We start from the raw sequence: 13214 nt of genomic DNA, 5'->3' as shown, positions 1-13214 counted from the left end.
TCTGGCCATAATTTACCAGCTGCTTATAGTAAAATCAGATGATGGTGCTAGGATGTGTCTGGTGGGCAGGGAGGAGGGAGTTACAAAGATGTTGCCCCAATTTTAGTGGTGGTGGTTGCGGAAGGGATAATCAGAGTGGAGGGGTTGACCACCATCTGGAGTGGAGACCTAGATACTTGGCCTAGACTGAGGCTCCCATTCCTCCAGAAGTTACTGGTAGCTTATCTGTTGAGCCCTCTGGTTTGGTGGTGCTGTTATCTGGAAAACAGACTGAAGAGTTTCAACTCACCCAACTTCATTCAAAAAAGCCTAGAAATGAATAGCCATCAGGAAACTGTAATGGCTAGTTGATTTTAAATTTGTATATTGTTTTTGTTGTAAGGTTTTATGTATGACTGTTGTAAACTGCTCCAATAAATTTTTATGAATGGGGGTATAGAAATATTTTTATTAATTCATTAACCAAACACAACAAATGCAAATTGAAGATGACCTAAAACTACCCAAATTAAAGGGGCAAAGGGTGGGCTTCTGCAAGAATTGTCTAATCAATTCCTCTTTTAATTAAAATACACTCAAACATAAAAATTGCCTTGATGAATGCCCATTTAGTCCAGTATTCGGTTTTCACTATCTCCTACTAAAAACCAAAGTGAAGCTTACAAGCAAAAGGTAAGTACAGTGGTACCTTGGTTCTCAAACACCTTCGTACTCAAACAACTTGGAACCCAAACAGTGTAAACCCGGAAGTAAGTGTTCTGGTTTGCGAACTTTTTTTGGAAGTTGAATGTGCTCAGTTTTGAGTGTTACACTTCTGATTTGAGTGCCACACTTCCGTTTGGAGTGTTACACTGAGGTCTGTCTGTTTTTGCCATTTATTTTTGTTTTTGCGGCTCTATTTTGTTTTGTTTTTGTGACTGTGTGGAATCCAGTTCAGCTACTAATAGATGATTGTGTGACTGCAGTACATTGTTTATTGCTTTCATTTTATGGATCAATGGTCTTGTTAGTAAAATCCATGTAAAACTGCTGTTTTAGGGGTTGTTTTTAAAAGTGTGGAACAGATTAATCCATTTTGCATTACTTTCTATGGGAAAGTGCACCTTGGTTTTGGAATGCTTTGGTTTTGGAACAGACTTCCAGAACAGATTAAGTTTGAGGACCAAGGTTCCACTGTACAAGAGCACTCTCCTGCTTGCAATCTACAGCAACTAGTATTCAGTGGCATACTTGCCTCTAAGACAGGAGGTAGTATTTAGTCATCATGAATTGCAGTCATTGATAGGCTTATCATCCATTAATTTGCCTAATTGCATTTTAAATCTATCTAAATTGGTGGCCATCATTACAATTTATGGAAGTAAATTCCAGTTTCGCTATGCACTGTGTGTAAAGAGGAATTAACCACTGTGAATTCATCAGGAGCATGATGGAGTCCAGACAGCTCCCTCTGGAAGCCCATGTATGGAGCCCTATTTCCTTCTCAATTACCTGGCAAAACACGCCTGGAGCCTGGCTAATTTCTAATGCTGCCCAGCAAACTTAGGTTTACCAGTATCCTTGGTACCTTGTATGCTGCTGTTGCAGTATACAAGGTCCCACTGGAGATGAAAACCTCCAATGAGATCTTCCACTGCCTATTGCTGCCACTGCCAGGCCGACTGGAATTGGAAAAACTGTGTGTGTGTGTGTGTGTGTGTGTGTGTGTGTGTGTGTGTGAACATGGCAACTAGCAGTATATTCCTAGAATATAGTTTACGCTGTCTATGGTCCTACGTTGCCAAGACTTTTAGAATTATTTTAAAATGTATTCTCATTGAAATAATTTAAAATGAGTTGCTATTGCAATTCACATTATAACCATACTGTAACTTTTTCAGGCTTTTAGTGATTAGGATCATGTTCCACGGTCACAGTTCATTTGCCAGCTTAGTTCAATGTACCTTGAAGAGCAAGTAACATTTTACTTATAAGCTTTTCCTATAAATGTTATTGGCAAAACAAACTATATAATATAGCTTTCATAAATGATGGCATTCAGCAGAAGAACTGTAAGTAGGACAGTGCCTTTTTGAAATAGTTTGCTCAAGCAGCCACATATAATCACAATGATTTCAACTGATGCACTGCCACTAAGTGGTGTTCAGAATCCTGGTAAGATTTACAAGCAACTTCAGACAAATAAATGCCAAGTTTAAGGAGAGCTATTATACTGCATCAAAAATACTGTGATAAGTGGCGACATTGTATAAGGCAGCTTTTGTGGCTGTGTGAATGGGAAGCCATGGGTTGCTTCCTTGCTGGAGTCTAGCCTGATGGAAATGTTGTAAGCCACTGTAATATAGCAGATGGAATGTTGGCCTTGGAGACTTGGTTTCAAATCCACTCAGCCATGGCACTCACTGGTTGGCCTTGAACAAATCTTCATCTCTCAGCCCAACATATATCACATGCTTGTTTTACAATAAAATAGAATACCATTGTAAGCTGCTCTGACATGCTGTTGCAAAACATGCTGTTGTTTACAGAAGACACTCTGATCCAGCTCAGATGGGGTGGCAGAGTGGGCTGCCACTTCCTTCCTTTCCCCTTCAGTGCCACCACCCATGCTATTTCAGAGAGTTATCCAACACTTGAAGCATTTTTTCCAGAAAATATAGGTAGTTGAAGGTGGAAAAAAGATCACCTCCTATTCACCACTGCTTGCAGGAGTGTCCAGTTGGCAGAGATAACCACACATTGTGATTATGTCTGGGTCCAACCCCATGTATATATTCTTGCACAATTAATGTACTCAAAGAGATGCTTTTTGGGTTGTTATTCTGTGAAGATAGGTTCTAAGCAGTTTACAAGTATAAAACCAATTACAAAACACACATAATTAAAATAAATGATAAAGCAATTCCATCCAAACATTAAAATAATCATTCACAATTAAAATGTGCAACACAAAAGAGCATGTTAAAACAACACAACAATTAGAAGAGTAAAAACAGCAATTAAAACAAGCAAAGCATAAAGTTCAAATCAGAAAATCAGGCAAATGCTTGTATAAACAGGTCCAAAAAACAGAAATACCAATGAGGTCTCTCATGTTTTAGCAGAGAGAGCATCATCCCATAACACTGGTGGCATCAGTGAAAAAGACCACCTCTGTGTTACCACAAGCCCAAACTCATTAGGCTGTGGCAAAACTAACTGGGTTTCATTTGATGTACTTAATGTCCTTACCAGGCAATTGAGGGGGGAAAGTCTTTGAGACAACTTGGTCCAGGGTTATTTAGGGCTTCATATTTAAGTAACGGAACCTCAAAACTGTCCCAGCAGTTAATAGGCAGCCAATACAGATCCCTTAGCACTAGTGTGCTATGTGCCCAATAAGGAGCTAGTACTGTACTCACTGCCTGGACCGTGGCACCCTGCACCAGCCACAGCCTTCAGATACATCACATTACAATAGCTTTAATATTACTACAGGGAATCTATTACTCCCTGTATTACTACAGGGAATCTATTACTACAGGGAATCTATTACCTGTAGTAATATATCTATTACTACAGGGCTTATTGTTTATTAGACTATTGTCTATTAGATTAACTATGAGTATTGAGGTTTTTAGTATGTCTAACAAAAAGAAGTATTAAATATTATCTGGTAAAGGCAATAGTTCAACAAATGAAGATGAAGGCTTAATTTTATACATTATAACAATTCTAGCTTGGATCTACTTTCCTGTGACATGCTAACCCCGAGTGACTCTCCAGTTTTAGGTAGTCATACCTGAAGATGCCAGGTCCAGGGACTGAACCTAGAACCTTCTGCATAAAAAGCATGCGCTCTACTACCAAGTTTAATTTCTTCCCCTGATATATGGCACAATCAATTATGAACAGCTCCTTTGCAATTCCTATTCATGTCAATGAGCTTACACAGGAACACTTATTATTGAATTCTACGCATAATGATTATATATGGCACAATCATACAGAGGGCAGAATAAAAGGCTATCGGTTTTTTAGTAGAAATATTCTGCTTATTCTTGCATCTCTTTCTTCTGATTCAAAATATATTATCATTTCAGTATGGGCCAATGGAACAGTTCCATACAGCAAAGATTTACTGCAAACCTTGTTTCTAGGACAAACCAAGACTGACTGCAACTCACAACACATTCTTCTACACTACTCCAGAATAATTTGTTTAAAAATGGAAGCCTGTTTACTCTATTTAAAGACACATATAAGTATTGAAATGCATATTTTTAATGCAGCATATACTATCAGGGGTTAATGCTCGACACTGCAGCTATCTGTTACATTCTGCTAGTATCATTTTTGTTTTCTTTTTTCTTTGAGAAAGGCTCTTTACTTGGCACGTTCCACGAAGTTGTACTTTGTCTGACAGTTTAAATATCAGCATCAGTTTCATCTCATCAGAAGCTCTAGATGGAAAAGTTCTGCCTATGCTGAATTGTCCCAAGAAGCTTCAAGATTAATTTGATTTAAAAGGCTTCAGGAGCTTTCAAAGGAGAGTTGGTGGTTTCAGGCCATTTCCTAATGGACAGCTGCATCTATCATAAAACCATCAGGATTTCTACCATTATTGGCAATTTCTCATCCACATACAGATACAATGTTTTCATTTTAGAGTCTAGGCATATTGGAGGAGAGATATATTCAAGATAGAACTGTATATTTCCACACAGTTCCAGCTTCGTGAATGGATGCATGTTCCCAAGAAAATGCACAGAACGTTTCTTAAGCCATTCATTATTTCCTCCCCTTTAAGTTATATCATAATTTGAAAACACAGTTTGTCTATCAACTGAAGATTTCATTAATTATACGAATTTAGTAACATATTTTAATAAATTTGCTAATTATCAAAATCTCAATAGCTGAGAATTTTTCAGGCCAAACACTGGCAATTTCTGTGACATATGGGATAGTTCACAACTCTGAACAAGAAAAACAATATTTAATTTTTGGCACAGGTCGTATTTTAATCTTTTTTCCAGTTTTAATCTAGAATATAGATGACTTCAAAGATAATACATTCAGATCAGTTATACAGTACTGCAAGATCCAGGGTTTGAAGACAGATTGCCATGACTTAAGCTGAGCACTTACAGCTTCAGTCACCTGTTCCGTTGCTAAAAGGAAAACCATGTTGCTTCTGTTTGGAAATACAGAATAGATGCTAGTATTGGTTACTACTACAAACTGGGAGGGAAATACAGTAAGCCCACAACTTACATTTAAATTGTGCACATTCAGCTTTATGCGTGTGGGGAAAAATATTAAACATTAAGGAAGCTGCAAGGCTTGACTTTGGTAATTCCACCCACCATTGAACCCAATGTGTTTGGGTTTAGGTAGGCCCACATAAATTGTAGGCTTACTGTACCTATTTAATTTTTATTTATGTCTGACATAGGGATGAGGCATCCAGTATATTCAATATTGTAATTTAATGCAATCAGAATTATGAGGTATCCGCTTTTAGCATGAGACTATTTGGAACCACAACAAAATACCTCTGCATTTTGAAGACTAGCAAAATTTATTGTGATAGAAGCTTTTGCTTGACAGAGCTCACTTCATCAAGTACATGGTCACCTGAATGGAGCTATACTTCACAGAGAGAAGATTTTTTTTAAAAAAAAAACTTTGCAAAGCAAGGTCTAAAGTTCAAGCAAGGCAAGAGGAAGCAGTTACATCTTTTATACTACTAAGCTGAACTTTCCCAGTTTGTTCTGACTGTCTCAGAACTGGGACTATTTGTTCTCTTCATATCAACAGTACAGTGGTACCTCTGGTTAAGTACTTAATTCATTCCGGAGGTCCGTTCTTAACCTGAAACTGTTCTTAACCTGAGGCACCACTTTAGCTAATGGGGCCTCCTGCTCCTGCCGCACTGCCAGAGTACGATTTCTGTTCTCATCCTGAAGCAAAGTTCTTAACCCGAGGTACTATTTCTGGGTCTGTAACCTGAGGTGTATGTAACCTGAAGCATCTGTAACCTGAAGCGTCTGTAACCCGAGGTACCACTGTACACCTATGTGTGACCCACATGTGTACTTCAACATAATTATGATTGACTCATGTTTCTTCAGCTTCAGTTACCTAACACTACTCCTATATGGGAGAAAAAGCGATGATATCATTATCTATGTCCATCTTGAGTCCATCAGAACATCAGCAATTTCCACTGCACCATTAACCAGAGTCCTAAACAATCCGTACAAGTCCACTTTCTGGACACCACAGTACAACAATGTGAAAGGCATATAAACCTTACATTAGAAACAAACTGACGCCATAGCCATTTGTGCACTTCCCAACTACCCTCCGGAGCTCACATCACTATCTACTGCCTACAGTAAGTCCTTTAATATGCATCTAATTCAGGGATCAACACATGCATCTTAAAACTACAGGACTCATCAGGTGAAGTAAATATTCAAATCAACAGTGCCAAACAAGTACTTTGTGGTCACCAAATACAGGACAGGTGCAACAGAGAAAGCAGTAGGCCATGATTTGTTGTCAACTACAGCTCTCAGCTAAAAGCTCTCTAGCACATCGAGGTTCTAAAGTGCATTCTAGATTAACCAGCTCTCTCACAGGACTTGGTGGGAGGGTCACAGCTCAGTGGTAAAGCCCATGTCTTGCAAGCTGAAGACCCAAAATTCAATCCCTGGCATCTTCAGCTATGACTGGGAATGTCCCTTCTGAAACCCACGAGAGCTGCTGTCAGTCAGCATCCACAATAATGCATGGACTTGGTGTTAGACAACTTTCCTATGCCCCTATGTACCTGCCCTTGGTTATAAGTGCAAGGACCAGTGCCGAGGGCCTTCTGGCGGTTCCTTCATTGCAAGAAGTTAGGTTACAGGGAACCAGGCAGAGGGCCTTCTCAGTGGTGGTGGCGCCCGCCCTGTGGAACACCCTCCCATCAGATGTCAAGGAAATAAACAACTATCTGACTTTTAGAAGACATTTGAAGGCAGCCCTGTTTAGCAAAGTTTTTAATGTTTGATTCTATTTTTAATATTCTGTTGGGAGCCGCCCAGAGTGGCTGGGGAAACCCAGCCAGATGGGCAGGGTGTAATAAATTATTATTATTTATTAAGAGCCCAACAGAAGCAAATAATCATCAACAATGGGCCAGCCAACCAAGGTATAAGCCCTAGTGCCAATTCTGTTGTTTTATTTTATTGTTTAAAGACATAACATAAACTCACTTACTGAAATTCATCAAATTATATAAAACAGCTCAAGTAACAGTGAAAACAGTTCCGATTATTAAAACTGATTCTTGTAAACTGTTTAGGTGTTTATCGCTGTGTCCAATACTCTAACCTCTGCAGGTGATGTACTCCTTTTTCCCACTTTGTGGTGTATTATTTGAATTGGAGAGAAGCAACAGGTAGGAAACAAGCAAAAAGGAAAGAACCTGCGGGAAGCAGTTACTTGAGGTTCCCCACTTTAGGTTGCCTAATGCGACAGGGACCACGCACAACTTTGGAAAGCTTGTACCCGGCAATCAATTAAACACCATTAATTACGATTCACTTCAGGTCTCTGAGAACGAAGGCATTACATGCAAAAAGAAAGAAAGAAAAAAAGATCAGGAGTTTTGCAGCCAAGGAACGCTCAGAACCTCCACGACATCCAGCGAGATGGTTAAGAGCGCGATCCTGATCACATCTACTCAGAAGTGAGTTCTACGGGAATCAATGGGGGGGGGCGCTTACTTACTCCCAAGTAAATGGGATTACGCTCGCAGCATATCAGGTGATACTTTTATGGCGCCCCTTGAGACCCTGTTGCTACTCGCAGTGCTTCCTCACGAGCCAAAACAGCATCCCAGGCCGAAGAAAAGGCAGAGAGCGCCTTTATTTACATTGGAAACATGCAAATCTGAACTGCCTCCCACCGTCGCCTTTCACCCCCCCCCCCTTTTTTTAAAAAAGCAAATAAAACCCCGGGCCTGCTGCCGCTTCCTTCCCTCGAGGGGCGGGGCTCGCCCTTGACGAGGGAGGCGGAGCTCTGCGGGCGCCCCGCGCAGACTTACCTGGGGAAGCGCTCCCTCAGTTTCCTCAGGCTCTGCCTGGTCGGAGGCACCTGGGCCAGGAACCGGGCGACCTCTTCGTATTGGGCTTTGGTCAGCTTCGTCGCCATCCTCCCGCCTCACACGCCCTCAGGACAGACGGGTGGCTGGCCCGGCGGGAGGGGACGAAGCGCGGCGGCGGCAGTTTCAAACGCAGAGCGCGGGAACGGCGGTTTTGCAGGAAAGCCTTCCGCTCGCCGCCGCCAAGAGCGGGGGTGGCGGCGCGTCTGGGTGAAGCGCCCTCACCAAAATAAAGCCTCTGCCCCGACCCCTGCGGTTCGCGCCTTACAGCCGGGGAATGAGGGACGCTCATGCGCGGTTCCGCTGCTCCGCCCTTTGCTCGCCGCCGCTGCGGGCGCACCCGAGGTGGAAGTCGGCCTCGTGTGGGGCTTGAGCGGGGAGAAGGCGGCCTCGGCGGTGCTCGTTCCCTCTCGCCTGCCCTCTTCTCATTCAGAGCCAGCCGCCCTCGCGCGGCCCGGGAGCCCAGCCCCTTTTTCTGCAGAGTTTCATTTTCGTGACTTCGGTTTGTGTGCGAGAAGGAGCGCCGAGGTGTAGGAAGGGGGCATCAGCTGTTAAAGCCGTCGAGCCCCGCGGCGCTGGGATTTTCGGAGTTGGGGTCGTGGGGTGTCTTGCCTTCAACTGCGATCTGTGTACGCACCAGAAAAGTTTCAGGTGTTGGGAGCGTTTTGTGGAGGCGGGTGGAATCCCCCCCCCCCAGCCCAGGAAAAAGATAAACGAGGTTAATATATCTGTTTCATTTCAGGATTTATGAAACTATGTTCAGAAAATGCCCAGAAGTGGAATAGGAAACAGAATACCGATCATGAAAGGGAATTGCAGCATAAAAACCCAACAGGGAATTTGAAATGCAGAAATAGACTTATGTGGGGAGATATGGGAGAAAAAGGGTTTCAACAAGGGTCAGAAACATGAGAGTGTTTGGGCTTGTTGCACTTTTAAGGGAAATGAGTTCGAAAGATCTGGTGCCGCAATGTTAAAACCATGTTCTTGATTCCCAGCATACTTTACTGCAGTGGTGTGCGGCACAACTAACTGATTCATTATTAGGGCCAATTCGAGTCAGTGGCGTAGCGTGGGGGGTGCAGGGGGTGCCGGCCGCACAGGGCGCAACAGCGGGCGGGGGGGGCGCTCGCACTCGCAGCTCTCTGCCCGAGTGCTAAAATCCACGGGTTAGGGAGCGCAAATTACTTGCCTTGCCCCGGGTGCTGACAACCCACGCTACGCCACTGATTCGAGTGTCCCAAAGATGGTAACAAGTTTTAGGATATTTTGGGTACACAACTGAGAATTGGGCTAACATTTGAATAATGTTTGATTTATTTATAAAACATCACATCGTAAGAAGAGCCAGAAGGATAAGGCCAAATGTACATCTAATCCAGATTCCTGTTCTCAAAGTGGCCAGCTGCTTATGGGAAGCCTGCAACAAGGACCTGAGTACAACAGGAGTCTCGTGTGATTTCCAGCAACTGGGTTCAGAGGTATAGTGCCCCCAACAGAGAAGGCAGAACAGAACCATTGTGGCTAGTACAGTAGTAATTGAAAGTCGTCTCTGAATTTGTCTCCTAAAGCCATCCATTCTGGCAGTCATCAATGTGAATAATTTGTTGGGTGGATAAGATCATAAGAGTTCTGGGTCATACTCATCTAGTCTAGGTAAAGGACCCCTGGATGAGTTCGTCCAGTCAAAGGCGACTATAAATAGCTTCTGACTCAACAGAACATCGTGATGGAAGTCAGAGTGCACAAGAAACGCCATTTACCTTCCTGCCGCAGTGATACCTATTTATCTGCTTGCACTGGTGTGCTTTCAAACTGCTGGTTTGGCAGATGCTGGGACACAGCAATGGGAGCTCACCACCATTGATCGGATTCAAACCGCCGACCTTCCTATCAGCAAGCCCAAGAGGCCCAGTGGTTTAGACCACAGTGCCATCCACATCCCTAGGGAGGTCATGTGGGCAATAGCATTATTTTGCTTGTGTTCTCCAGCAACTGCTATGCAGATGCATGGTGCCTCTGATCATCCTAGCTGGAAACTATTACGACGTCTTATGGTAAAGGTAAAGGACCCCTAAACGGTTAAGTCCAGGTGACTGGGTTGTGGTGCTCTTCTCACTTTGCAGGCCAAGGGAGCTGTCATTTGTCCAGACAGCTTTCCGGGTCATGTGGCCAGCATGACTAAACAGCTTCGGCACAATGGGACACTGACACATGCTAGAGCACACACTGTTTACCTTCTTGCTGCAACAGTACCTATTTATCTGCTTGCACTGGTATGCTAGGTTGGCAGAAGCTGGGACAGAGCGACTGGAGCAAACCCCATTGCACGGATTTATGGTAGCACATACTAGGGACTGTGCCTCTACTTACTCCGCTCCCCAGCTCTGCCGTCATTCCCCCTAGACCTTTCCTTCATAGTCCTTGCAATGACCAAGCCCACTTCCCAGACTTGTTTCTGGCACACTTTTCTATTTTGCAACCCTGCTTTGCACCCATTTTTAACTTCACCCCCATGTCCATGCTTGTCCTCTCCTTTTTGCAAAGCCTCTTTTTCATCTGCCCAATTATGAAAACACCACTTACTTGGTAGATGCTTTAATATCCCTGCTTTCATCTTCACCCTGCTTCCTCTCTGTTGCATTTCCCTTTTTACCACCTTACCGCCTTATCACTTTTCTCAACTCTCTTGCACATAAACCATCCCCCTTTCCATTACTCATCCTCTCTCCTATTTTGTACATGTATGTACAAAATACTTTTTAAAAATGTCATCCCATTGAGATCCCAAGATGAAATTTTACAGGTAGCTCTTAGAAATATTAAATAATCAATACATCTTTTGGAATTTTTAATCATAATAATTTTTTAACCACTTTTTCAAATACTCAATTTTTGTAACTTAAATTTATAATTTGGAGTAAGTACATCATGTAACATATCATGTTAAAGCCCATGAAGTTCAGAAAAGATTGGTGTTTTTAGTTTTTATGTATCTCAATTATGGGCTGAGCTTTTAAGGCTTTTGTGTAGTCTGGCAAGGCTATTATATATATATATATATATATATATATATATATATATATATATATATATATGCTTTCGTAGATTTTCACGGGTACAGGAATGCAGGTTTTGGTGTCTTCGGGTGTCTTCCCGTGTAAGAGTTGGGGTGTCTAGGCGACGTTTCGACGAGGTCTCACTCGTCATCTTCAGGCTGGTGCTTTCGGCTTCTTGTTACTGGAACAGAGCAGGATCTCAGTGTTTGAGTTCCTATAAATACTGTTGAGGGGGTGTGGTGTATAGCCTCCAACGTTCTGGGCAGAGAGGAAGTTCCCAGGTTAGTGTGCCTTTTCTTCTTTTGTTCCTTAATTACTTGAGGGATATCTTGAGTGATTTCTTGAGTGATATTCTGAGTACCACTTAGGTGGGTCATTAAGTGTGGATTAGTTGCTAAAGCTTTCGTGTCTTGACCTCTTGAGCTTGTGAAGAGTTTTTCTGAGAAGATGGCTGTACTGCACTTAGTTGTGCTCTGGCTTGGCTTCGTGTATAGGGGCGAGCTGTGGTTTTGTGCCCTGTGCCAGCCAGATCTGTGTAGGGATTGCAGGGGGGTGCAGCATCCGGAGGTGCCACTATGGTTTGGCTAAACAGCCTTTTGCACCAACCAAATCAAAAACAGCCTTTTGCACCAACCAAAAAATAGCCAATATCCTCAGAAACCCCAAAGATAAAATCCAGTTGGAAAACCAAGGGGTCTATGAAATACCCTGCAAAGTCTGCCCAGCCACGTACATTGGACAAACAAACAGACGAATAAATGCACGTATCGCAGAACACAAGAATGCCGTCAAAAAAGAAGAAAAAACTTCCTCTCTTTTCCAACACATGAAAGAAACAGGACACGAAATTAATTTTGCAGATTCCAAATTGCTCTTTAACATGGAACATCACCACAAGAGAATAATCATGGAAGCCATCGAGATAGAGAAACACCCTCACAACATGAACAAGCGTGACGACACGTCCCGCCTGCCAGACATCTGGAAATTAGCCCTCCCCACAAAAACCGACACCAGAACCAGAGGCACACAGAACGCCATCACCAATCAACCACACCAGACCCAAACCCAGACCCTCTCCACAGATAAATTACAGACTCCATCCAGTAGCCAAACCATAGTGGCACCTCCGGATGCTGCACCCCCCTGCAATCCCTACACAGATCTGGCTGGCACAGGGCACAAAACCACAGCTCGCCCCTATACACGAAGCCAAGCCAGAGCACAACTAAGTGCAGTACAGCCATCTTCTCAGAAAAACTCTTCACAAGCTCAAGAGGTCAAGACACGAAAGCTTTAGCAACTAATCCACACTTAATGACCCACCTAAGTGGTACTCAGAATATCACTCAAGAAATCACTCAAGATATCCCTCAAGTAATTAAGGAACAAAAGAAGAAAAGGCACACTAACCTGGGAACTTCCTCTCTGCCCAGAACGTTGGAGGCTATACACCACACCCCCTCAACAGTATTTATAGGAACTCAAACACTGAGATCCTGCTCTGTTCCAGTAACAAGAAGCCGAAAGCACCAGCCTGAAGATGACGAGTGAGACCTCGTCGAAACGTCGCCTAGACACCCCAACTCTTACACGGGAAGACACCCGAAGACACCAAAACCTGCATATATATATATATATATATATATGTTTTCGTAGATTTTCACGGGTACAGGAATGCAGGTTTTGGTGTCCTCGGGTGTCTTCCCGTGTAAAAGTTGGGGTGTCTAGGCGACGTTTCGACGAGGTCTCACTCGTCATCTTCAGGCTGGTGCTTTCGGCTTCTTGTTACTGGAACAGAGCGGGATCTCAGTGTTTGAGTTCCTATAAATACTGTAGAGGGGTGAGGTGTATTGCCTCAAAAGTTCTGGGCAGAGGGGAAGTTCCCAGGTTAGTGTTCTTTTCTTCTTTTGTTCCTTAATTACTTGAGGGATATCTTGAGTGATTTCTTGAGTGATATTCTGAGTACCACTTAGGTGGGTCATTAGGTGTGGATTAGTTGCTAAAGCCTTCGTGTC

General features: G+C 43.0%; 1 protein-coding gene and 2 long non-coding RNA genes across 7 annotated transcripts in view; all 3 read right to left on the bottom strand.

Moving 5' to 3' along the window:
- The window catches only part of CDIN1 (CDAN1 interacting nuclease 1), a 118008-nt gene extending 108819 nt beyond the window's left edge, over positions 1-9189 (bottom strand). Inside the window, exon 1 of one of the 5 annotated variants that reach the window (XR_014527694.1) lies at positions 8081-9189. Coding sequence is in view for 1 of the 5 variants with exons in the window: in XM_083509915.1 (XP_083366041.1) it covers positions 8081-8187 (107 nt within the window). In the remaining 4 variants the exon portion in view is untranslated. Of the gene's footprint in view, positions 1-7764; positions 7933-8080 lie in introns of those variants that run through there. The other 4 variants (XM_083509915.1, XM_083509918.1, XM_083509916.1 and 1 more) reach the window with 4 other exon arrangements.
- LOC310710619 overlaps positions 1-13214 on the bottom strand; it is a 433355-nt gene that overhangs the window by 144912 nt on the left and 275229 nt on the right. The gene's annotated exons all lie outside the window — the stretch shown is intronic.
- LOC310705016 lies at positions 899-4357 on the bottom strand. The gene is made up of 2 exons (XR_014525163.1): positions 3557-4357; positions 899-3471 (listed from the first exon to the last, which is right to left on the bottom strand). It is a non-coding gene; the product is annotated as an uncharacterized lncRNA (long non-coding RNA).

The sequence above is a fragment of the Podarcis liolepis genome (assembly GCF_965112155.1).
Source record: "Podarcis liolepis genome assembly, chromosome: 1".
In the NCBI taxonomy this organism is placed as follows: domain Eukaryota; kingdom Metazoa; phylum Chordata; class Lepidosauria; order Squamata; family Lacertidae; genus Podarcis; species Podarcis liolepis.
This window is presented reverse-complemented; position numbering and strand designations above follow the sequence as displayed.